This window comes from Lutra lutra, chromosome 8 (genome assembly GCF_902655055.1).
Source record: "Lutra lutra chromosome 8, mLutLut1.2, whole genome shotgun sequence".
Classification (NCBI taxonomy): Eukaryota; Metazoa; Chordata; class Mammalia; order Carnivora; family Mustelidae; genus Lutra; species Lutra lutra.
The window spans coordinates 10,891,022-10,917,753 of record NC_062285.1 but is presented as its reverse complement, the minus strand read 5'-3'; the positions used below and the strand labels follow the sequence as shown (position 1 = coordinate 10,917,753).

Here is a 26,732-nt window from a genome sequence, read left to right as displayed (position 1 = left end):
TGAAGGCAAAATATGGAGTTTATTCAGTTGATCTGACCAATTACGTTGGATATAAGTGTTGGTTTCATTGGCCTGGTGTAAAAACATACTTTAAGTGGGGATACTCGCATATTCACAACGTTAAAAATATAGGTATAGGTAAGAAAGATTCATGGAGGCATTTGATATAAAACATACACAGTATGCTATTTCAATACACAAATGCTTGGAAGGAAGTAGAGTCAGAAGAGTTACAAAAGTAGCATCATTGAGAATTTAGAAATGTTTCCATTTTTCTTACAGGTCACATTCTCATCCTTCGGGATGTACAGAAATTATGTGGTTTACACAGTTTTATCCACATTCAAAACATCATGTTTTAAATGGTTTAAGCATAGCATATACAGTACAAAATGTTTCCATAGGAACATAACAGAACCTGTCACTAGTGGCCCACGGTCAGACGGCCCCTAGATGAACAGCCATTTTTAAGACACAAGTCCAGCTTATTGCTTTAACATTCAAGTTGTTCTACTCACCCAAAATATAAAGACTTTAATTTACACTAGAATCTACCTACAAAGGCTCAAGGCGTTATCATATAATATACACCAATATACATACACAAAACAACTATTCTGAGTTAAATGAAGTTCCCAGACTTAAATCAGAACCAAGAACAGTAATTTCAGGCTAAGACATTATCCTCGTGATCTGTAATCTTGACATTTTCTGAGCAAAGTGCGCAGTGAATGGAATCAGCAACCAGAAATGATCCTTCTAACTCGCAACTTCCTTTGAGTCGGTCACACCACCTGAGACATGAGAACCTTTAGACCTGGGGGCTACTAAGGCAGCTTCCCGAATCAAACCCAGGGGAGCCATGTGGGGTCACATTCATGGATCACAGGAGCCCACGCCACCCGCTGACAGATGGCACGATTCAGTATACAGAGCCCCAGGTTCGAGTCCGTGTAACTAGCTTCCAGGAGCCCAATGCTGAGTCTTAATTACTCAGAGCAAATGACGCCATCAATCAGCCATATTCTAGGGTTGGTGGACCCCGTACAAGGTTGAAATAGCCAGCCAGGGCCCCCAGGTCTATGTAAAGAGAACGCTGCCTCCTCAGCATCTCCGATTCCTCAGTACTTCCTGTGCATGAAGAATCTGGAAAGGGAAACGTTGAAAAAAAAAAAAAAAAAAACAATGAATGACCAGGTAACATGCTCAGTAACAAACACCTGTTTCTTCTGGGGGAAAAAACAACAACAACCTTGGCCCTAATCAAACAGCCTTTCAAGCTATATATATTTTTTTAAGATTTTATTTATTTGACAGAGAGAGATCACAAGTAGGCAGAGAGGCAGGCAGAAAGAGAGGGGGAAGCAGGCTCCCCACCTAGCAGAGAGCCCGACATGGGGCTCGATCCCAGGACCCGGAAATCATGACCTGAGCTGAAGGCAGAGGCTTAACCCACTGAGCCACCCAGGCGCCCCTCAAGCTATGGTTTTTTTAAAAACCTGCAGACTGGGGTGCCTGGGTGGCTCAGTGGGTTGTTAAACCACTGCCTTCAGCTCAGGTCATGATCTCAGGGTCCTGGGATCAAGCCCCACATTGGGCTCTCTGCTCAGTGGGGAGACTGCTTCCCCCTCTCTCTCTGCCTGCCTGTCTGCTTACTTGTGATCTCTGTCTCTGTCAAATAAATAAATAAAATCTTTAAGAAAAAAAATTTTTAAAAAAACCTGCAGACTTAGAGTTACAGACTGCGGGCTAGTTTATGTAATCTGACATAGACGAAAGGGTTCGAAAAAGGTCAATGATGACAAGAAATTAGCTAGAAATTCTGGTGTATTTTCCAACACCCCAGATGGTTCCCTTGAAATACAGAAACGTCAGACAAGAGGAGGATGAAATGCAAATAAATATTCCAGGCTTAACATCTGGGTTTGGACCTAAATGGATTAAGAATGCCACAGATTTTAGTAATAAAAATAGAAACCCTCTCCGTGCATATTCAATGTTCCTGGAATGTGCACTGACTTTCCTATGTGGGAAAGATTCATAGCTGACAAAGAGACTTGAAGCAGAGGAAGACAAAAATGCAAGTTGACTTCAAACTCCGTATTTTATCTGTGCAGAGCAGCGCCCTTGTGTCTCCAACCAAGGACTGGCGTGGCTTACCGTAATTGAATGAAACGGAACCCTGATCAGAACTGACAAGCAGGACTGCCAGGCCTGACTTGTTTTTAAAGGCAAGAGATACTCCCTGGTGCAGAAAGAAAGTAAGAGGCAATTTTTAAGGACTGTTGTTACCTACGTTTGCCCTGAAACATGTTGTGATTTGCTGGCCAATTAGCCATTTTTTTTTTTTTTTAATGCTTTTGCTAAAGTTCTTGCTGAAATTTCTTCAAAAACTTATGGCACTCAAGAATGCCTTTGGGAAAGGTGTCAGAAGGATGAGGTAGTTGGAAAAAGAAGGGAAGCAAGGGGCACTGCCCACAGCAGGTGTCCATACCCGCTATGTTCTCCGGAAGCTCCAGCTCCTTTCTACTCAGCAGCCTCTTCCGCTCAAAGAGGGCAGAGTCCAGACTCTGACAGCGTGGCTGATCCTCTCTGGGGGGGTTCAGGGCATCATGTTTGAGCAGGTCGGCTGCACTCGGACGGTGATTGGGGTTCCTCTCCAAGGCAGCCTCTATCAGCAACCTCATGCCAGGACTGCAGTCATCTGCGATATCTTCCAATGGAGGCGCCTGTTTGTGGATCTAGCAACACACCAGCTCTCTTAGCACCAACCGTATGGAAATACACCCTCACCAGTTCACGCATTCTAGTGAACAAGACCTGGAAAGTCATTTGTTTCCCACTACACACCCTGCAGTGAAAACGGTCATACCTGCCCACAAGTTTCCCTTTAATTTTATAAGCACCTCGAGCGAAACCCATCCTTTGGGTTAATGATGTTCAAGGGTCAGAGCGCTGTACTAGGGAGGGATCCACCCTTTGATCCCTCGATGGTAAAATGGAAACTGCACGTTTCATTATGTCTAGTCTGGCTTGGGGATCTATAATCTCGTATCTCCTCTCCAGAAGTGTTGAAAGAACATAGCTTCTCTGGCTCAGAGACTGATGCCACGCAGATTCTCCTAAGTGGTATCTTATGAGTCAGGAATAACAGAAGAGCATATAATCTTTGCCCCGTGCACGTTTCAGCCAATTCCGACTGCAACAGCAATGCCTTCCTTGCAGGAATGGGACTTGCCTCCCCGTGGGGAGAACTTTCAGCTTCGCCCCACGAGTCACGAGTTCACACCATCCCACTCGGGTGTGTTACAAAAGGGACAGCAGCCCTCCTAAGCAGGGGGAGCTCCCCCGCACCCTCAGCCCAGGCTGACCCCCACTTACTATGTACAGGTAGGAGGGATAGGCGGAGCGAGGGTAGCGCTTCACCCAAGGCGGGGTGCCCGTCTGCATATGGATGAGTGTGGCTCCCAGGCTGTAGATGTCCGCTTTGGTTGAATGACCTCTGCACAGGATCACCTCTGGGCTCATGTAAATCTAAAAAAGAAGAAGAAACCGTCAGTCTGACTCTCCCCCGTCTGTCTGGGTATCCATTTCCCTCATCCAGTTCTGGAAGCTGGCACACCTGCCTTTACTGTATTTATAGGATGTGCCAGGCCCTCAGGAGATCATGTTCCTGCTGTTCTCCCGGAAGCTAGGGAAAGGGACACAGACACCCTTGGGGGAGGTGGGAGGCACTTTCGCCCGAGGCGTCCCTGCAGCCTCATGAAGAGCACCATTTTTCCCCATACTGGACCCAGAGACCGCCCCAGCAGCCAAGAGCCTGCAGCCGAGAACCCACCTGGGAACCCCCAACGTGTGCATCAAGGTTCTGGAAGGCACCGACCGAGGCTTAACTTCCTTATTAAAACATCAGTTCTTGGTGCCTGGGTGGCTCAGTCAGTTAAGCATCAGCCTTCAGCTCAGGTCATGATCCCAGGGTCCTGGGATCGAATCCCACATGGGGCTCCCTACTTACTGGGGAGCCTGCCTCTCCCTCTGACCCTCCCTCCCACTCATGCGCACATGAGCCCGCACTCTCTCGCAAAAATAAATAAAAATCTTTTAAAAAATACCAATTCCTTTCAATATTTAAATGGACACTACAAATACACTTCTTCACTTCAGGTTTGTCATTAAATTGCCAAATCCCTAACTATCTGCAGTGATATAAGGTGGCAGAGATCCCCGGGGTAGTAACACCGATCATACGGGAGAGAAGCACTTAGAGTGGAATGTTTTAGAAATGGTCCTAATTGGTCATTTATACAAACTACTTCTTATTTCTACCTCCCACATGGCCTGGTGGCTAACTATTGAACACATGCCATTTTAACCATGTGTAGGTTCTGTTTGGTTTCATGCTGGAGAAGCAGGGCAAGTTTCAGAAATAGCTCCTCTTTTATGCTTGTAAAACATAAACAAAAAAAACATAAAAAACATACAAACATTAAAAAAAAGTAAACAAATGCCAACCAATGATCTGTCTTTATGGCTGGTATGGAGACGTACAGTAAGTGGTTAAAATCCTAATTATCAATATTTAACATTAAGAAATGTTTATGCTGTCCATCATTTGACTACGGAGAAAGGGATAAGTGTTCCTGGAATATATTTCCGAGTCAATACGTTAAAAAAACTGGCTTACAAAAACTGGGAAAATGTCCCAGTTTCCCCATCCTAACCATATTCGACACCGTCCTCCAACACCCTTGCTGGCTGGCTTGCTTTCGTTCCCGGGCTCATTCTGTCTGTCTCACCGAACAGGCTCAGCTGAGCTCCTTGTTCTCAAACATTTCCTGAAGTGAACACAGAGCATTTGATGTTCTTACTAAATATAATCACAAAGTTAAACAACAAACGCATGGGGAAGGATTAGCTGCCAATAGAGGAAGTTTATCTCCTCCCCGCTTGCTTGCCTCCTAAGCAAATATCAGGCAAAGTATTTACGGTTGGTGTAACCTGCTCTGCGCAGAGCGTTCTGGAGGACTCTGGGGACTATTCATTTGGGGATGCAGTGTCCTGCGTACCTGGGGACATGGCTGCTCGCCCCCCACCCCAGGCAGGTCCCCCAGCACTCCAGGGCTCGGAACCCTGGCTTCTGCAGGCTCTACACGAGCCAGAGCAGCGGGCATGGTGTTCGAGAACTTTTGGGGTTGGCTGACTGCAAGCATGAAAAAGGCCCAGTAGGAACCATGCGAGGCTCTCTGGGACCTGCACAGCCTCGGGCCCAGGCACCAGAGCAGGGGAAACTATACATCCGTCTGGGGGGGTCAAAGCACTTCACCTCTCAACACATTTATTAGAAAGGTGTTGCGTGTGTGCAAACACACATGCATGGATTACATGTTAACTTGTATCAAGGAAGCTCAAACACAGACTCAGAAGAAAATAAGAACTTTTAAAAAAGAACCACGCTATAAAAATAATTCTCGGGGCGCCTGGGTGGCTTAGTCAGTTCAGCATCTGACTTTTGATTTCAGCTCAGGTCATGATCTGAGGGTCGTGAGATTGAGCCCCACATCAGGCTCCACAGTGGGTGGGGAGCCTGCTGAAGATTCTCTTTTTCCCTCTCCCTCTGCCCCTCTACCCCACTCCCTCTAGCTTAAAAAAAAAAAATCTATTCTAATTAGCTATTTACATTCATTATTCTTTCTCTGTATGATGTAATTAAAAAATGATACATTAAATATAAACCAGATTAACCCTGTGCTTATATTGTATGGTTATAATCTAATGTTCTGAATATGAATGCCAGGAGAGAGATCACTCAGAGGGAATCAGAGTTCGCACTTGGAATCAGATGTCACCTACACCCCTGTAGCGGCCAAGTGATCAAGTTCCAGTGGGAAGTAAATCTCCGTGGTTGACTTTGACTAACAGCATCTCACTGGCTCTTTAAACAGGAAGAGTTGAAACAAACTTGCTGAAAGCTTTCAATGGTGATTTCACAACCTTGCTCATTAGCAAACCTGGACTTGGGAGCACCATACGGACAGTAAATGCAGGCTGATTCGAAAAGAATTTGTCAATCTTAACATTCAAGTCAGTTTAGCGCTTTGCAAAAAGCAATTGACATTTGCTGAGAATAACTCGGTCCAAATACTATTTAGGAATAAACATTATGTTATCATCTCATGCTCAAGCACACACTCTCTTTCTGGTAGACAGTCCTAGGGAGGGCATTTCTTGGTCCAGCCGTTGCAAAATGTTCGATTTGATCATACTGCCGGGAAGAGAAAGGTATTTTCTCTCTTTAATACCATAAATAGTTTGTTTCTCAAACTGGCTCCAGGAAAAAGGGTAGAATGTCACATATCTGAACTTCGGACTAATGCCAAAATATGCTGAAACATTTTCCAAAAAAAACATGTCTGAAGCATTAAGTCTTATTAGATTTTGTGCTTCAGTGAAGCAGTCTTAAGATCTGGGGACTAAAACATTCTTTTTAAGAAGTCTACAGTTCTCTCTTCTAGAAATCATTCTGCTCAAAAAAAACTATCAAGGGTCCTCCCTCAAGCCTTTTCCAGAATAACTTTAGTAATACCAGCAATTTCTTCCACTTCCCAGGAGAGCTCGAGAGAGTTAAGAAAAAGCTGATATAAACCTGGTTTCCAACGATGATTATTTGTTTGTTTGTTTGTTTTTCTTCTGAAGTCGGGTTTGGTGCAATATACCTACGAGCTAGACTAAGGGCTTGGTTGAACACAAAGACTGACCTGATAATCTTTTCTTTTTTTTAAATTTTATTTATTTAACTGAGGGAGGGAGAGTATAAGCAGGGGGAAGGGCAGAGGGACAAGCAGACCCATCACTGAGCACAGAGCCCAACTTGGGACTTGATCCCAGGACCCTGGGATCATGACCTAAGCCGAAGTCAGACGCTTAACGGACGAGCCATGCAGGTGCCCCCTGACCTGGTAATCTTTTTTTTTTTTTTTTTAAGATTTTATTTATTTATTTGACAGAGAGAGAGATCACAAGTAGGCAGAGAAGCAGGCAGAGAGAGAGAGGGAAGCAGGCTCCCTGCTGAGCAGAGAGCCCGATGTGGGGCTCGATCCCAGGACTCTGGGATCATGACCTGAGCCGAAGGCAGAGGCTTTAACCCACTGAGCCACCCAGGCGCCCCCTGACCTGGTAATCTTAAGGCAAAGGCTCAGTCAAGTGCCCTCTCTCCATCTGCTGTGGGCACTTAGAGCAGAGAGAGGGCATGGGGCTGGCAGGCTCTGATAATTAAGCATGGGCCAAGGAGGCAGTTTCCACCCCTATTTGCCTTCCCAGTTGCATCCAACCCCATGCCCATCATAATCTACTATGAACTTAACTGTTGCTTTTTTAATAATTGAGGTAAATTTAAAATAGGTCCTCGCGCCAAAGAACGGGGGTTGCTAACATACCACCAAGGGCAGTGCTCACTCCATGCCGGACAGATAGTGTCCGCATCAGCTTGACTGATGCTTCTACATGAATCCACCATTCAGCCCAATCAGGTGTATGCGAAATTAAATGTATTATTTGAAAGCCCATGAATGCATTCCTTGCAATCTCATTTATATTCAGAGAAGTTTTTGGTTTGGTTTGGTTTTTGCTTCACAAATGAATTAAATATTAGAGCTAGTTTATATCTTTAAATATAATTTATTTGTGCCATAATAATTTTGAGGTTTATTATAGGCTCTCTGTAATTAAAGATAAGCCTAAAAAGTTGTTGGTCCTAAACATATATTATGAACAACTATGACAATTATGACTAATTGAACCAAAACATATTCCTATGTTATATTAAGAATGTAACATAAGAACTATGTTATATTATATACACATATAATATGTAAAGATATATAAGAATATATATAACATACATTTATACTAAGAATATATACATTAGTTATATTAAAAAGTTACATAGTAGTTAGAATTCAGATTCCAAAGAAAATTGGTTTAAGTCCCAGATCTGGCACTAGCTGAATAACTTTGGGCACTTTATTTGAACTTCTTTAAGCTTATTTCCTTATTGTAAATAATAGAATTTGCCTACGACAACAGTATTTACTGATAATAGGGTTGTAACAAGGATTAAATAATATAATGCATTTAAAATGCTAAAATTAGTACCTGGCATAGAGCAAGTGCTCATTAAATACGTTTCAGTGATAATAACATTTGATGCAATGGTTTTCCTCCCCTTTATTGTCCTTTCTGCAATAATACCAGAACATTTTTAAATTTTACTCTTAAAGAGACAATGACCTTTCCTGTGGGAATAGAATTACCTCTGTTCCGCGAAGGTCCTTAGGAAAGTAGACATCTTCAGTCATTTGAACACTTAGGCCAAAATCCACCAAAACAGCTTTTGTAGACATGAAGACAATGTTGCTAGCTATAAAAAGGGGACATCTCTTTAGGATAAAATTGTCTGTATACCCATAAATAAAATAAAAACATCATCTAAAATGATAAGCCCCAAACCAGAATAGACTGAAAGGTGCTCCCTACTGAGATGACTACATTATATCAAGAGGAGGGTTAATCCGGGTGAGAATTCAAGTGAAAAGCACTTCAGATGTGCCAAGAATGCAGCCAATGTGGGTGTAAATGTTTGCACGCAATAATAACGCTCGAGAGACAATGGCCAAGTCATGGAAGCAACCTAAGGGTCCACAACGGATGACTGGAGAAAGAAAATATGATGTCTGTGTATACGCATATACAAGAGACTATTATTCAGCCATAAAAAAGGATGGAGTTCTGCCTTTTACAACAACATGGATGAAACCTTGAAGATCTAAGTGAAATCACTGAGATAAGTCAGGCAGAGGAAGAGGAATACTTTGTGTAATCTAAAACAACAAAACTCATAGAAATAGAGAACAGATCATGGTTACCAGGGGCTGGGGGGTGGAGGGCGTGGGGGAATGCAGTCATGGCGTAGAAACTGCCAGTGATAAGATGAACGAGTTTTGGGGGATAGAATACACAGTACAGTGACTATAGTTAATAATGTTGTATTATATATCTTAAAGTAGCTGAGAGAGTAGATTTGAGAAGTTCTCCCCATACACACACAATTATAACTATGTGAAGTGATGGATGCGTTAACTAACCTGGTTAGAGCAATCATTTTGCAATATATACCTACAGCAAATCATTACATCGCACACCTTAAACTTACACAAGGTTAAGCCAGTTATAGCTCAACAAAGCTGGAAAAAATATTATCATGCTCGCAAGCTGGACTTTCAAATTCTAAAGTCAAAGCCTATTATTATCGTGCCACTTTCCTAAAATAAAAAAAAGTAAAATACCCATTTTTTTTTAAGTAAAGGTTTTGTCAGTTCAGTGTAGCATTGACTATGAAGGGGTTGGTCGTGGGTCTTTGCTGTGTGTTTCCCACCATCTCTTACTCCTAAAAAGCAGTCAATGAAGGCTTGTTTAATGAATTACTACCAAAATGGTATTCAGAATGAAAAGGCTATTTGTTTCTCAAAAACTATGTAACTCTGAGTGTGTTTTAAAGTATATTTATTAAAGACTTATGAAACCAGGGCATAGCCAGTACTTAACAGATGTGTGGCTGTAATCTTCCACAATTGGATAATCACCCTTCCTCAGGACTTTGAAAGCTTTCATGATCCCGTTTGGTGCTAAAACATGTTTCAGTAGCACAGGGGAGGAAGGTGGAAAGGGCTTGAGGTCAGCTGTCCTCCCCAGCCAAGGATCCTCAAACTGAAGAGAGGAACCCATCTGCCTCTTGCCTAGCCCATCTCTAAGCCAAAAAGCTTACACATCCAAAGGTAACTCACGTTTAATGTCATGATGAATCACTTTCTTTGAGTGTAGAAAATCGAGTCCCTTAAGAACATGCTTTGTGACCCAAATAATTTCAAATTCCCTCATTGGTCCACAGCTCTCCAGTTTCTCGAGAACAGACCCTCCCTCGCCGGCTTCCATAAAGAGGTGCACAGTTTCACCCCAGAGCACAGCACCATATAACTCAGCAATGTTCTCGTGCCGGAAGCAGGCCTGGATTTCCACATCAGACGGCTTAAATTGATCTACTGGAATCTAGAACACAAACATACCAGTAAGATTCTAGACAAAAATATATATGAGATAGGTCAACTCACAAACCAAAGGGCAAATAAATGCCTTTGAGGATATCGTGATCTGCATGAAATTATGTTGCCAAGTTAAAATCTGGCCCAAACCCACTTTTACATGGTGTCAGCTTTAGGTAAATGGTTCCAAATAAGAAAATAAGAACAAAATATAAAATATTATTATCATTTAGAATGAAGCAATCCAATCAAAGAATCATTTACAATTGAATCAAAAGAGAGATCATTTCCCATCTATTTTACATGTATTTTCTATGGCACCTAGATTTTAGGTTGTCTTTTCAATACTTCCATTTGTTGTGAAATAATATTATGTCTTGGGCGCCTGGGTGGCTCAGTGGGTTAAGCCGCTGCCTTCGGCTCAGATCATGATCTCAGGGTCCTGGGATCGAGTCCGGCGTCGGGCTCTCTGCTCAGCGGGGAGCTTGCTTCCCTCTCACTCTCTCTACCTGCCTCTCTGCCTACTTGTGATCTCTCTCTGTCAGATAAATAAATAAAATCTTTAAAAAATAATAATAATAATATTATGTCTTTGGACCCCAGCTCATGCTCTGACAATGCATTTAAAATCTATTCTAAGGAAAATAAAAAATCAATAATAAAGAAAGAAGTAGATCTTTCAGTGCATATAGATATGAAATGTCTCCAAAATAAGATATCAGATAAAGAAAGCAAGATACGGAAGTACAGGTATTATGCTCCCATTTGTAAAAATCTCTTAATCTATACATAATACATGTCCATAGAAATTTTCTGGAAAGATGTATAAGATCTCATTCACAGTAGTTGCCTCAAAGAAAGGGATCTCATTCTTCAACATACATTCTTTTGAATCTGCTAGGGGGGTTGTTAATCATTTTACATGGTTTTCTTTTCAAGAAAAAAAAATACAGCTTAAAAATTAAACATAAGTATTCTAGGGAAAACAAACCCACAAAAGTATTTTTCCATGCCTTTTGTGATGAAATTGTAAAACAGGACATTTCGGTTCTAAGATCTTTCTAGAATGTCACTAGATTCTTTTAAAAGAATTGGAATATGTCTCTCTAAATGAAAGCTTCAAATGGCTTATTATAATATCTCCTTGTTTTCTTTTGATAACAGATACTCTGTTATCAGAGTATCCTTTATTTATAAAGGAACAAATGAGGCCAATACATTGTTGCTCTTTTTTTTAATTCCAATAACATAGACGAAGGCCATATTCAGCAAATCCAAAGGGAGTTTATTTTCTTGTACTCTTAAAAATCTTTATAGTGAAACAGACATACTAAAAAGCGTAAAACTGGTTACATAGCAAACTCAATGAATTTTCAACTGAACACACCCACGTCACCACCGTCTAGATCAAGAAACAAAACTCTACCGGCCCCCCAGAAACCCCTTCCTGACCTCTGCCAGTCACTGCCCAGCAAGGGCACCTCCTGTCCTGACTTCCACCAGCACGGATTTGTTTCGCCTCTCGAGGGCCCCGTACAGAAGTGGAATCTCATAGAGTAGATCTTGCTTGGGATCTGGCTATTGGGGCTTAACATATGGTGATGAGATTCATCTCCATTATTACAACGGTAAACCATTTTTTCTCTTCACTGTATAGTATCCCACTATGTAAGTATATCACACTGTAACAACTGGAAAATTTCCAGTTTGAGACGATGACAAAGACTGCTATGATGAACAGTCTAGTACATAGCCTTCGGTGAGCATGCATGCGTGCTTCTTGGGGGTGTGCCCACGGGAGTGGAACTTCTGGGTCACAGGGTGTGTACGTGTCCAGCTTGGACAGTCTTGCAAAGCAGGGACATCTCAGCAATAAAAAGAGATGGGGTCTTTGCAATAATTGGTCTATTTACATGCAATCCTTTCATCTACAGTCTTGCAAAGGCTGCAGCTTTCCCAGTTTCGGTTTCTCTGCCTGGCTCCCTCCCTCCTCCTCCCCCCCTCCCTCCCTGGCTCATCCTGGGGGGAGGTGCACACAGATCAGCTCCTGCAGGAAGAGCGCCCCTCCTTCCCACCCTTCCCCAAGAGGGATGATGTTATCCAAGCTCCTGCTAAAGAAGCCAGCAACGTTTTCTTTTTTATCGAGGCAAACTTGATTAAAACCAACTATGCACTTAAACAGACTTTGGGGCTGAGCAGCCCCAAGGAGCAAGCAAATCAACAAAGAAAAAAGAAGAAGAAAGATGTTTTTGGACAGGGCGCTCTTTCTTACATAAGATCCAGCCAAATGGTAACCACCTTTGAGTAAAGCAAGCCAACAAGGGCTACCATGCCAAACATATACGTGCAGGATGTCTGGTATAAAGTACGTACCAATTTACACGCCATTCTTTTCTTAGTCTTTATATCTTGGGCTAAGTACACTTTTCCAAAGGCCCCCCGAGGTATGAAATCAGAGCCAATATTCCGATAAGTCAGTTTCCAGGGGATAAGGAGAACATCAGAGTCTATCTGATAGCGTCCATTCTGGGGAGTGATTACCTACAACAAAACAAACAGGCAGGCGGGTGAGAATTTCAGCAAACTTCTCTTTTAAGACCCGCCCTCCAGAAACTGGTTACTTTAGATCATAAAGACACACCTTCAGAGACTGGTTACTTTAGATCACATTCCTCCTGGCCGTGTTTGAAATTAATGTCACTGTTGTGTAATCCTAACAGTGTAGAGACTATATTTAGAGTTTCAGCAAGCCAGAGAAAGCATGTAACAGAAACACGTCCCTGGTCAGACCTGATCGTATTTCCACCTCCCGGTGAGTAATTAATTGTCAAAATTTTAAAAATTATTTATCAAAGGGAGCGTGACTACCGTGACCAAAAGGCTGAACATAAAGATTGCATAAATATAAACTGTGAGGGCAAGTTGACTTGTCTCCAATTAAAATGCGCTAACCTGTTAGTCTGCATAGCTATTACTCACACATGACGCATAGAGAGAGAGCGAGAGCGTGGAAATAAACTGACGATCGTAGAGGATTCTGGAAAATAAGGTGTTATGCCAGAGTTATGAGTTGACAGTACTACATCAATACAGTAAGCGGCAGAATTATTTCACATCTACTTGCTCACTTGGTATTTTCCGAGTGCAAAAAAGCACCAGGCACTGTGTCTAGAGGGCAGCTCTGAACAAGAGAGAGGTGACCTTTCACCTCCGAGAGCTCCCAAACAGGCCAGTACTTGGAACAAGAGGTTTCAAAAACAAGTTGACTCAAAAATTAAAAGACGTATATCCCGGAAGCAGTGTGGCTGCTTTTGTTCAAACTCAACAAACTGGACATTTATGGTCTGTGTATTTTACTGCATGTGAAGTAGACCTCAATTTTAAAAGACTAAAAAAAAAAAAAAAAAAACAAGGATGGATAATTATAATGATAAATATGAAAATAAATTAATAAGATATGTTGTTATGAGTTATAACCTGCAGCACGTGCCTAAAACATGTTTAAAAAATGTTCTCTCGAGGGGAACTGAGATTCAAAAACACAAGGTTTTCCCCCGTGTAATTAGCAATATTACGACTTCAGATTATGAATTCGGGAACCGTGAAACTATGCAAGTGACACTAAAGCTATTTCAAGCGCAGAAGAGGCTGAAGGGGAATGCAGACCACATGGGACAAGAATGAACACCCGATTCCTCTGTACATGTGCGGGCCCCTCACCAGGCCACTGCCGCCGGGATAGTTGTCATCGTCCCAGGGTTATTCATTCGGGCTCCGGGACTGCTCATCTGAGCTGTCCCCTGCAAACAGATGCACGTGCTCTTAGGGAACAAGCAGGGGACAACTCCAGCCCTTGGAGACGTGAAGTCACTGCATTTATTTATTTTTTTTAAAAGATTTTATTTTTATTTATTTGTCAGACAGAGATCACAAGTAGGCAGAGAGGCAAGCAGAGAGAGAGGAGGAAGCAGGCTCCCCGCTGAGCAGAGAGCCCCATGCAGGACTCAATCCCAGGACCCTGGGATCATGACCTGAGCCGAAGGCAGAGGTTTAACCCACTGAGCCACCCAGTTGCCCCATAAGATTTTATTTATTTATTTGACAGATAGAGACCAGAAGTCGGCAGAGAGGCAGGCGGGGGGGGGGGGGGGGGGGGCAGGCTCCTGTGAGAAGAGAGCCTGATGCAGGGCTTGATCCCAGGACCCTGACATCATGACCTGAGCCAAAAGCAGAGGCTTTAACCCACTGAGCCACCCAGGCGCCCCAATCACTGCATTTAAAATGAAGTATTTACTGAGCACTCCCCTGGGCCAGCTCCAGCGTGGAGCAGGAAAATGAAGGAGCACAACACAGGGTATTGGCTTCCTGGAAATATGACCTCCATTCAAGAACTGTGTCACTTCAAGTTACTGGAGGCCTTTTTTAACAGCACGCGAAGAACGCAGTAAATGTAGTCCCTTGCCACATTTAGACAGAGCCATGCCCACAGCACCCGACTGTAGACTGTACTAGCTCATCGCCTCGTTCTTGTTACTTTGTTATCAAGTATTTACATTTCCCATTTTGCCTCGGCTCCAGCTAGCCACTCATGTTTCCTCTGTGAAAGCTTTACTCTTGTCCCACTCAACCTGTGACAGCGCCGTCTGACCCCAGGGATCAAGAAGAGTCATAGCGGTCATACACGGAGCGCTAATTAGAAGGCAGGCACCGTGCTCGGCACTCATCAAGACCTCCCAGTGATCCTGGGAGGGAAGTATTATTTTTATCTCCACTTTACAGATGAGGAAAACTGGTTTCAAGAGGTTAAGTACCTCACTAGACAAAGTCAGGATTCGAACTCGGGTCTGTCTGACCCACCCAGCCATAGCTCATGTGTGCCTTCTATCTTCCAGAAGACAGGAATTAAAGCTCACCCAGGATCGAAAGCCAGTTACTAAAAGCCTACATTTACAATGTAGATAATTACATAATATCCAGCCAAATGGTAACCACCTTTGAGAGGTTACTGAGCCCCTCAGCCTTCGCCTCTTTGGATGGAATACTGCAAGTTCCTTCACTATGTTTGACCAGCTCCCGTGTTCCAGGGACTGTCGTCCGAAGGCAGGTTCTCCCTTGACCATGGGGCCCAATGCATACAGTGTGATATGTGAGCCCAGACTAGTCAGCACCTCTGCAAAGTCCCGGGTTCTTCCCCTTAGCCCTAGAGACCTTCCCTCTTTGGGGAAGAGACCAGACTAGAGACCTTCCCTCTTTGGATTTGCAATGGGGTTTTTTCCCCCTTTCTTCTCTTAGAGGCCCTACCAAATAATCCTATGGAACTCTATGCCACTCGTGCCTGCCAATTCTCCAGCTTAACCAAAGCCACCATCAAGTGCAGATGTTATAAGCACGCTTTTGATTCCCTTCTCCACACTAGTGTCAATAAACACTGCTGGGCCCAGCAGCAGGCCTTGAGAAAAATGATTAGGTACTTCATTAGGAATAAAGTCCATCAGGAACCTGTATGATAGAGCTGCCAGACACAGATACAACCTTGGGCTACATTAAAAGAGGCACATTATCTAGAACGAAGGTAAAGGTGGCTCTTTCCTACTCTGCTGGTCACATACAAATAAACTGCCATGTTCAAGTTCGGGGCTGTAAGGCAGGCACTGACCCAGGCTTGGGTTCAAAGGGTACGGCCCAGGTGGAGGATGAAAGTTAACCCTCCAGGAAGAGACAAGTAGCAGACACAACGAGAAGTGTTTGTGACAGAAGTGAGAAGACGTGGGGAATATGCAGGTCTTAAAATATTGGAAAGACTGTCCTAAGGAAGGAGAGTAACAATTGTTTATAACAATGACTGTCACAATGGCTTGTATTCTTTCAACACTCACTCTGCATAAACAGGTCCCAGGCATGCATTATTTGTCCTCCATAGCAGCCCCAGGGAGTGAGCGCTAGGACGTGACCCATTTTACAGATGAGTAAACTGAGCCGCGGACGGGTGAATAGCCCAAAGTCACCCAGCTAACCCATCTCAAAGCTGAAATACATACCCAGGCACCATAAATCATGGGCCTGCATTCTCACACTACTCAACATCCATACTTTCTTATGGCCAAGAAGTAGGATGAGGGCTAAGGAGAGTCAGAGACGGATTTTAGTACAATACTCTTAAGGGAGGACCTTACTGCAATCAGAATTGGCTAAATATGAAATTAAATGCCCCAGTATGTGATAAATGCTTTGTCACAGGAGATTATCAGGCAGAGACCAAAATGTTCAAAACAACTATTGGATAATGATGATCAGGTTATGTAAGCATCAGACAGAGGGCTTGACTCAATTATCTTTAAGGTTCTTTTTCCAACCCTGAGAAGCCAGGATTCCATGACTAACCCTTGAGGAACAGCATTCCCATATCTCACACCCCTATCTATGAGTGAGCCCTTTGGGGCCCTTCAGCTCCCCATCTAATCACCAATGAGTTCAGTGTGTGCAACTTATTTTTGGTTATTCATTCCCCACTCTGGGTATGAATCGGTCTAGAGTGTGAGTAACTCAAAACACTCTCTCACCCAGCAACGCCTAGAGTGGTCTCTTATAGTTTCTTCCCCAGGTCCAGCTGGATGTTGGTAGAATCTTTATCAGATACTATTTTTAGAAAAAGCACACATTTGCATACACGTGCAGACCAACAATTTACATACTTATGCTAAGGGATAGTTTTGAAATTCCTGATCCTCCACCATGTCTAATTAACTCCACGGGCATTATGGTAGTTGGATGCCAGGAGCACACCAGGTCTCTCTGCCCCTGGGCCTTTGCACATGCTGTTCTCTTCATCGGGAAGACTCTCCACTCTCCATCCCCTTTATCTGGCAGACTCCAACTCAACAGCTCAGGCATCAACTCCTTTTAGGAGCCTCTTTGGCAGTCTCTCTTCCCTACTGGACACATGAGGTGTCCTGTCTGAGCATTCCCCCAGCAATCAGGGTGTAGTTGTATTGGGAAGTAGCACACCACATTATAATTGCCTGCTTACTTGCCTCGGGCCTTCACCAGAAGACTCTTCCATGCTGGGTCCATAGCATCTGGAAAAGTACCCGATATACTGTCACTATCTGACCTACGTCTAGCAAGCGAATGGGTGAAGACTTGAATGAAGGCATTTGGTCCAAATACAGATGCACTTTATAGATCAAATTTACCTTGGAATCAGTGTGCCTTTTGGTAACGAGCAATCCTCTTTTTAAAGCAGAGAGACAGACAGCAGCAAACAAAGCCCAGAATGGAAAAATCTTCACTGGGTCTCAGGGGGAGGGCCACAGGAAGACAAAGGGCTCAAACACAGGATTGGTTCCAAGGAGAGCCCCATGTGAGGATGAATGGGAGCCAAAAGCAAACCAGGCCTCCTTCATCATCTTGTCTCAGACTGCCAAAGATCAAACGTGGCAAGTCACGATTCCTATGCCGTTATGTACAAAGCATGGGCCTGGCGCAGGTTACTTGTAGTCATGGGATGTATCCGATTCTTAAGCTTAGTGACAGAAAAGTCAACCACAGCCCCGAGAGTCATCAACCACCGGGATGATCTGCCCAGTGGGGCACAGTCTACATTCCTGCGGGTTTTGAGGTTCTCCTGTTATTCTATCCTGGTTGTAAATCTTCTTGCTTGATACTCTTGAACATTTTTAAATTAAAAATCTTTTTAAAGTTTTAAAGATCCCTGCTTTTATGATATGTCCTACTCTTATATTTTTCTCCCAAGTACATGTTTATTCACTTACAGAGCACGGACTCCAAGGCGGAGACTGACACCGTTTTACTCCTAGTCTTTGCTGATAAAATTTCCACTTCCTTGTAATGTCTTTGTTTTTGTCCTTTTCTGCATTGTCTTTTTTTTTTTTTTTAACTCCAAAACCTTTAGGAAGCTATTTCTTTGTATTCCTTATAATTTTCCTGAATTCTCTTCTGTACATTCCCAGTAAAGTTTTATGGCCCATCTCTCATCAGTCTGATGGGTCAGGGGAAATGTACACAAGTTCCTACATATTTACGAGCAAAAATATTTTGATTACCTGCTTGTGTTCCTTTAAAATACCCATTTTAGGGACGCCTGGGTGGCTCAGTGGGTTAAGCCGCTGCCTTCGGCTCAGGTCATGACCCCAGGGTCCTGGGATCCAGTCCCACCTCGGGCTCCTTGCTCAGCAGGGAGCCTGCTTCTTTCTCTCTGCCTCTGTCTGCCTCTCTCCCTGCTTGTGTGCTGTCTCTCTCTTCCTCTCTGACAAATAAATAAATAAATAAAATCTTTAAAATACCCATTTTTAATAAATACACATGTGAGGGAAAAAAACACAAAAGAAAGAAAAAGACATCAACAATTGTTTCTCATTATAGATCATTTTTAACCAGAGTTCTCCAGCTCTATTTTAGTTAAGAAAATCAGGTAGGGCTCCTTGTTCAATATTACTTCCATGTATGAGAAGAAATGATACTCTCAAGGTAAAGTACTTAGTCAACTACTAAACACAGTTTGATATATCCAGACCAAAGCAAGTCATGCAGCTGTGCAAAGTGTAGCCTTGCTCCAAACTGAGCTGGACCTAAACACAACTGGCTTCTAACAAAACAAAAAACAATTTACCACATAGCTGACCTAAATTACTGTGTTGTTTTCAACTGAATGAATGTACTACATTAAAAAAAAAAAAAATTAAGTACTTTGTCCAGATTCTAATTTGTTCAACACTGACCCTCTCCCTCCATTAGCCATTTTACCCATAGATGCACCAAAAGAAAAGGAGTCACTTCCATCAATAAGCACATTTTGCAAGTTACTACCTCCTCCTTTGCAAAAAGTCCTTTTTGAAAGATTAGACGACCTCTAACCAACACCTATGTTGACCTCTGACACATTAAGACTGTCAGAATCCCAGGCACACCCAAACACATCATCTGATCAACTATTGTGACAACGTGTTGTCACAATATTTTGGATTATTTGCATACTTGGTATGACTAAGGAAGTATCTCGTTTGTCATTCATACTTTGCCAATTAAAGAGAGTGAATGTGTGCATAGCTATTTACTGCCTGCAAACTAGATTTCTGCAAGAAATGAAGTTAGGGGACACCTGAGTGGCTCAGTGGGTTAAGCCTCTGCCTTAGGCTCAGGCCATGAAATCAGGGTCCTGGGATGGAGCCTCCTTGTGCACTGGGCTCTCTGCTCAGTGAGGAGCCTGCTTCCCTCTCTCTCTCTCTCTCTCTGCCTGCCTCTCTGTCTACTTGTGGTCTCTCTCTGTCAAATAAATAAATAAAAAATCTTAAATTAAAAAAAAAAAAAAAGAAATTTAAGAGCTGAAGTTAGCCAGTATTAATACTGTGACATTCCAAGACGGGACAAGAAAGGAACAAAAAAATCCAGCTTTCAAAAATACTGATTAAAGATAAAGTATGACTCCCCTCTCAGAGGAAGGATCCTCATTAAGTCTTCTTCTGCTTACCCTATGAATAAGCCTCGTAATAAACTGTTAAAAGACGTTCTTCGTAATTACCTATTTGTACACTGTCACTGACGTATGGAAAAGACTCTTTACGTGGAACTTGGAATGAAGACTTTTCTTGCATCTTTAACACAGAGGTGATTCTTACAGATACTGTGTTTTCAAAAGTCGTACCTGGTAGCCCGTCTAAGCCAAGTTTAATTGCCCCCTCTGCATTACAGGAAGCTGCAGGAGTAAAGCACTCAGCTGATCAGGGGAAAAAAACATACCATGTTTAATAAAATCCCCGATTCCTGCGGTCGGTGTCCATAAAAACGCTTTGCGGTGTTGGATATGTGGTTTGCGAAGGCCAGCAAGTCCTCCACCGTTCCGTATCTGACCGATGACAACAAAGGCACCTCCTGGCCACTGAGCAGCAGAGACTCTGAACGCTCCTCATTTTCATTACTGTCTTGACACATGGTCATGAGACCGGGCTCGTAAACCGCTGGCTCTTCGCTGGTGTAGAGATTCTCCATAATATCTATCACATCGGACACGTTCAAGTGCTTAATTAATAAATCGATCTCGTCTTTGTTGTCACTGCCAGTGCTCATGTACTCCATCACTGTTATGCTTTCTAGAGAATCTGCAGAAGAAAAGACAAACACTTAAACTTACCCTGTTTGTATCTGCCTGTAAGATCAGTGGGAAACTGACAACAATGGCTTGGGAACCGGCTTCCGTACACCTCCGTTTATAAAATAAGGGCTCTGTGTCAACAGTGTGTGTAAATTCAAGTTGACAGATGGTGAAGAAAGGGGCCTTAGATAACCGTTAGTTAGTCCGGTCCTCCCCTTTGCAGAAGGGAAACCTGAGACCCAGGGAGCTGGCTCCTTACTCACTCACTGAGCTGGTGGCTTTGGCTATAGCCACTGAAAACAAACTTTCACTAACATAAACACAAATAAGAGCCGCTCAGAAAGCTGAAGAGCTGAGGCTCCTGCCCCTTGACAGCTCCCAACACTACTGCTCCAAGGGGGTAACCCTCCCCACAGAGGCTTGTCTGTGGCTTTCATGCCCTGGGTGACTTTACAGAAAAAAGAACCTTTTACTGGGGTGCCCGGGGGCGGGGGTGGGGGGGGCTGCTCATTCAGTTTAGTGGCTGCCTTCAGCTCAGGACATGATCCCTGGGTCCCAACATTGGGGCTCCCTGCTCAGTGGGGAGTCTGCTTCTCCCTCTCCCTCTGCTGCTCCCCACAGCTCAGGCTCTCTCTCAAATAAACAGACAAAATCTTAAAAAAAAAAAAAAAAAAAACAAAAAACAAAAAACTTTTTTTAAAAATAAAAAAAAGAACTCTTTTATCAAATTCAGGAGCTAACTTGCAAATCAAATTCAGGCCCTAGAGCCAAAAGCCTGTAAAATGCATTGGAATCTAAGGGAAGATGACAGGTCAAGTTTTCGGAATAATTCTGATGCAAATAAGTTAAACTGCTCATTTAGACCAGGGGACCCCAACCCTCAAATCCTGCCAGCTACCTGTGAGAAAGGGGAAGGTTCTTTTAGCCTGTGAATCCGCTGTCTCCTCCCGAGACCAGAATTCTTTAATAGTACAAAGCATGTACCTCAAAAACCCAAGAAAGTTTATGTAATATTTAGATCAATCACCTTCTCGAAGTTGTGGTATTACAAAGAGGCCAGGACAGCCGAATCCATCCTAAGCAAGACACAGGAAAGGCCGGCTAAGCTCACTGTACTAGCCAATACTGTGTGTTAGTTCTTGTGTGCAAATCAGGCCCTCCAGCTTGGGATCCGTAAATGAGAAAAAGAAGGTAAACCCGGAGTAAAAAAATGATGCTGTTTGTTGCTCAGGATTTTAGAAATATTCCATTCCAGAGGATTAAAGATAAAGGGATTTAAGATATCTAAGAGAATTCAGAGACAGGAACATCTACATAAACTACTGAACTCCTCAAAGCCTCTCTGATAGATGCTTCTGGTTCTTCAAAGCACGAACGTTTAACACATTCAATACTCAGTCCCCAAAGCCACGGGCCTGGGAGTGGGGGGACACCTGCTGCTCTCCTGATGCCACCATGCCAGCTTTGGCCTCTGAGCCCATTTCTTTTCTTTTCTTTCTTTTTTTTTTTAAGATTTTATTTATTTATTTGACAGAGATCACAAGTAGGCAGAGGGGCAGGCAGAGAGAGAGAGGGGGAAGCAGGCTCCCTGCTGGGCAGAGAGCCCGATGTGGGGCTCAATCCCATGACCCCAGCCAAAGGCAGAGGCTTAACCCACTGAGCCACCCAGGCGCCCTGCTCTGAGCCCGTTTCATCTGAGAAAAGCCGGGGGCAATCTAGTGACACTGTTCACTTACTTGATGACCAGGATTTCCTGGTAGACAAGCTGTGTCCGCAGGAAGCACGCTACCTCGCACACTGCAGTCTGATATTCCTTCTCCACTCAGGCTGCTTGGGCCGGACTCCCAGTCCCCTCCTTCACTGCCTACAGAATCCTGGGTAGGCATCTTACCCACTCTGCACCTCGACTTCCCCTATCTGTGAAATGGAAGAACAGCACCTACCTCATAAGGCGGTTGTGAGGTTTAAAGAAGTTCAGGTGTGTAAGGTGCCTGCTGCAGAGTCAAAACACTCTGGCATCTCTAGTCGCCGGTGTGTGCACAACACACAGAAGTACTGAGTCACACTCCTGGCTTTGCAGATACTGCCTGGGCCTCCTTTCTTATCTGCAAATCAGTTGTGGCTACCTGTCCCCTGGGCTTCTTCACAGTAAGGTTGTAAAGGCTGTTTCTAGAACAAGAGACAGACAAAAAGGCAAAAACCTCTGAAATGCTTTGCTAGCTGTTAACCAGTCACATCTAGACAGCAAAGGAAGCTCCGCTCATAGATCTCCTGTGTCTTTGAGGGAGACTATGATTTGGGCTCCTGGAGTCTTCAGTTAGGAAAGGAATTGCTTAGGTTCAAGGAGGAACATTCTACTCTGCTTTCATTGGGCCATTCAGTTGCAGTTTCTCCTTGTAGAATTTGCTGAGAAAAGGAAGTTAAAACCGGCCAGATGGAGGACTCCACTAGCTGAAAAGTTCCAAGGCTCCAGGACTTAGCTAATGGCTGGCTGGAGAGAAAATAAAGTTCCCAGGAGTACCATGACTCAAGAAAGAAAAAAAAAAAAAAAAAAAAAAAGCCCACACAGTTTACCGGTCAGCTGATCCAGAGAGGAAAGACAGGTTTTGATTTTTAAGTTCTGCAGAAAGTCTGGAGCATTTATATGTGAAGCCTAAGAGGTCTGAATGCACACACCCCTAAGTTTTGTGCCCAGGGAAACAGGGAGGAAGGAAGGAGCAGCGGGGAGGGGGAGGAGAAGGGAGGGAGGCAGGGGAGGCGGAGGAGTGCAGGACACTGATGCTAGGGATAATTCCTTAGCAACAGCAGGGCTCCTGTCACGCAAATCAGCACACCCCAGCCACCCTGATGACCAGTCCTTCTGGTCATTCTAAATGTCCCTGCAGAAAACCTCAGCACTTTCAGGCCTTCATTAAGCAGACAATATGCTAGTGATTTCTGAGTTATACAGATCAGTACTCATCTAGAAAACCCGGGGATTGTGAAGGTACTCTACTTGACCCATAAAGATTCTTCCCCCACGTGGTTTACAATAAAAATCCTCATAAAATCCCCACTTGACAGTGGAGTAGACAACTACAACCATCTTAGAAATGGAGAAATGGGCAGATATTGTCGAAATGATTTGCTTCGAGTTATTTCAGAAATCAGCAATAAACCAAGAGGAAACCCTGTTCCTATTCATTAATGTTACACTCGGGGCTACTTCCAGTTACATATGCAGAAGTGGAGAAACTCCTAGCAACGGTGATCGGAAAAAAAAAGGCAAGATTATAGATATAAACCTCTGCCTAACAAAGGATAATTATACTTTTGGTTACTTCCCATTTAATAGATTTTTCTGCCAAAATAGTACGATGCCCCTCAGGGCATATCTCTTATATTTTTCGCCAAAAGCCCCAGAATTACACATTCTAGCCACACCGCTTCAAAATCCTCTAGACACCTCAACTATCCAATTTCCCTTATAAGAAAAAGGCCTTAAGGGCCAGCGGCCACAAGTAGGGCAGACAAACCTCAGTCCATCAGAAAGCTGGGTGGGGGGCGGCTGTTATATTCCACTCAGCAAATACACGAAACAGAGGCCACAGATACCTAATGCAACTCTACGAGTGTTTCTTCCCCCCCCCCTTTTTTTTTTTTTTTTAATTAGGAGCATTTCTTTATTCCGTGCCAGAATGTCTTTCCAAAAGTGAAATGGCGGGTTCTCTCGAAGACAGCTCCTGGCCTTCCTTGTTAACTTTTGGGGCAATCCCTGTGCCCGCCGTCCTTCTTTCTAAGCGTCACTCTCCACCCAGAACTAGAAGAATTTCCGAGTCCCGATATCGCATTACGACCGGGAAACATGCATGGAATAACCTTTCTCCCCCCAATATTCTTCCTTAGACCGAAAGCCCAGCCTTCACGTTTTGGGGGGAGCGACCCTTGAGTCACAGGATAGCGTCCCGGTTACATAAACATGAAATTAAGTTTCGGCTCTTCGGAAGGTTCTCTGCTCCGCCAACGGCCACCCCCACTCCCCTCCTCGGATTCTTTAAAGCCTGGGGAAGCCGACCAAGGGCCTGTAAATTATAAAAGCCCCCACGATTTGGGCGGGCGGCAGCCGGGTCCCCAGCCTCGGAGGCGCACTCACCGGCGTCGGCGGGGGGAGTGCAGCAGACCGGGCGGTGCGCGCGGCGGGAGGCGCGGTGACAGCGGGGCTCTGTGTCCCCGTGCACTGCCCAGGCGCGCACTGCTCGCGCGCTAGGGATCCGGGAAGGAGGAGGAAAGGGGAGGAGCCGGAGTCTGCACCCCGTGAGACCCTTGCGCAAGGTGCTTTCCAGCTGTGCCGACTGCAGCGGCGACCCGCGCGAACCGCGGAAGCGCCACAGCGCGGGCGGCGGACACGCCCCCACCCCCAGAGCCCGGGAGTTCGCCCGGCGGCCGGGGGCGCCTTGCAGGGCTGCGACCACGGAGACACTCAGAAGCCCCCGAACGGAGGGTTACCTGGCGGGCGGAGCGCTGCAGCCGCGGCCCCCCGACGGCTCGGGGCGCTGCTGGTGGCCCAACCGCCAGAGTCGAGCGAGGTCCGGCGGCAGCGGAAGCTGGAGCCCGCGCGACCGACCCCGGAACGTGGCGCGTCGTCCAGATCCGAGCGCACCAGTGAACGCGGGGCCTCCAGCCCAGGCGGCCCGCCCAGGCCGCCCTTGTCCGCCCCTGACTCACGGCGTCTGAGCCGGCCGAGGGGCGGCGCAGCGGACGCCAGCCGCCGCCTCCCCGCCTTTTCCATTTCCCCTTTCGCTCCGTAAACAGAAAGAGGCTGCCGCGTTGCGGGGAAGCCGGAGCCCCGGCTCTGGGAAATTCCGCCCCCCCACCCCCGGCCGTGCGTCCTCGGGGCGCCCGAGCGGAGCGGGAGGCGGGACTAGGGAGGGGCGGAGCGCAGCGCGGGGAGGGGCGCCGGCCCAGCGCCGGAGTTGCGACTAGCCAAGCCACCTGAGAGGCCAGGGACAGCGGCCGCGGCGCCACTCCAGGGCATGGGACACTTGGGGGAATTTCCCTCGGACCTGGGGACCCGACAACCCGGTGCTGTAAGGCGCCCCGCCATCGCGCCTCTGCGCCCCTTCCTAGTCCCGGAAAGAAGATGGTGTTTCCTAACGTGCCGGCGCCCTCCGCGCTTCTCCAGTGTCCCAGGCCGCGACGGGGAGGGCGAGCGGCCCTGGCCTTTCCTGCGCCCACCTCCAGCGCCCCGGAGGACCGAGGCGCAGTGGGCTTCCCGCCTTCTCCCAGAACCACGTCCGTGCGCACGCGGCGGGTTGCGCGGCTCGGCCCGCGGGCAGGGAGTGCCAGGATCCGCGGTCGGCGCGCACGGCCTCCCGCGTGAAGGCTGGGGGGAGGTTGCCGCAAAGTGGGCCAGAACCCCGCGGTGTGGCACCTGGAGAGGGGCCTGTGTCCCCCGCTAGCAAAACCTGGTTTCGTTCTCCGCAGCCTTTCTTGGAACGGGTTATTCGGCGGCGCCGTCCCATTACGAAATGTACCTGCACGGATCGCCTCCTTCTTACCCCGACTGCAATTGTGGGGTTTTCTGCAGAGCTTGGGAAGATCAAATGTGTTCACAGTATTCTTCCCTGTTGAATGGAAATTGTTTCCTCCAGGTGAAGCAGGAAGCGAGTTCTAGGGAAAATAGCGCCTCTGTCTCCGAAATCCACTCTGCTGGGCATTCCCAGTACCTGAGTCGGAATTCACCACCCCCTCGCCCCTCAGTACTTCCCCTAGTAGCAAGCACCTACCATAACCCAGACATTTTGCAAGACGGCCCGGAGAAAGAATGTGAGGTGGATATTCTCTGGGTCTCGCCGACCCGGACGTTGGACGTCCCCAGGCAGAGCCCAGATTCAAAAGCCCCACAACTCTGAGTCCGCGCGCGGTCCTTTCCTGCACGCACTGTCCTCCTACCCTCGCGGTTTCAAAACTTCATCAGACTCGCTCTAGAGCTTTCCACGTTTCTTCTGTGGAAAGTGAGTTGCTGTTTCGATCCAGGAAAGTCCTACGAAAATTGCTGATGGACCTAGGCTAGCTTAGGTGAGGAGCAAGGCCCTCGCCGAAGGACCTTAACTCCCATCCTTTCTTTGTGCTTCCGGTCAGGCAGAGCTGAGGCTGAAAAAGTGACGAGCAGCGGAGCCCATCAGTAAAAGTGCGCGGAACGAGCAGCTAAAACGGCCAGGACTGACGGACGCAGTCGGCACTAAATCGCCACCTCCCAATTATCTTAGCTCCTGGAGTGCTGGTGACACGAATAACGCGGGATGCGTGTCAACCCCTGGAAACTTCCAGGTGGTCTCGGGCGGTGAAGGGGTCCCCAGCGGCCGGAAGAGAAGCCCTTCTAGGCGCCCGGGCTTTTACTAGTTTTGGAGGGAGGGACTAACTTTGCCTCTCGAACTGGGGAGAGGCAACGTGTGCAGAAAATTGAAATCCAAAGGGCTCTAGCTTTTTCTCTGGGAACCAGGTTGTGCCCTTGTTATCTCTAATGGTAACATGAGAGACGGAGAGACGTC

The 26,732-nt window shown here is 45.6% G+C and overlaps 1 protein-coding gene across 7 annotated transcripts; it reads right to left on the bottom strand.

Annotated features, from left to right (window-relative positions):
• On the bottom strand, positions 1–26,732 carry MAP3K8 (mitogen-activated protein kinase kinase kinase 8). Of its 7 annotated transcripts, none has more exons than XM_047741870.1 (9): positions 25,968–26,732; positions 22,146–22,371; positions 19,851–20,209; positions 12,468–12,635; positions 9,840–10,101; positions 8,310–8,416; positions 3,382–3,534; positions 2,495–2,741; positions 1–1,146 (listed from the first exon to the last, which is right to left on the bottom strand). In XM_047741870.1, exons 3-9 carry the CDS (start codon positions 20,184–20,186, stop codon positions 1,016–1,018), a joined length of 1,404 nt encoding a protein of 467 aa, XP_047597826.1. In that variant the 5' UTR covers positions 20,187–20,209; positions 22,146–22,371; positions 25,968–26,732; the 3' UTR covers positions 1–1,015. The 7 variants fall into 7 exon arrangements, with proteins under 7 accessions (XP_047597826.1, XP_047597828.1, XP_047597827.1 ...); XM_047741872.1 differs by having other exon boundaries at positions 22,146–22,365; XM_047741871.1 differs by lacking the exon at positions 25,968–26,732 and adding an exon at positions 24,907–25,040.

Coding starts and splice junctions, on each gene's coding strand:
- MAP3K8 (XM_047741870.1), bottom strand. CDS start 20,186: ATGGAGTACATGAGCACTGGCAGTGACAACAAAGACGAGATCGATTTA. Junction 8,417..9,839: donor GATTCATCATGACATTAAAC/GTGAGTTACCTT, acceptor CCCTTTTTATAG/CTAGCAACATTGTCTTCATG. Junction 1,147..2,494: donor GCTTCCGGAGAACATAGCGG/GTATGGACACCT, acceptor TTCCCTTTCCAG/ATTCTTCATGCACAGGAAGT.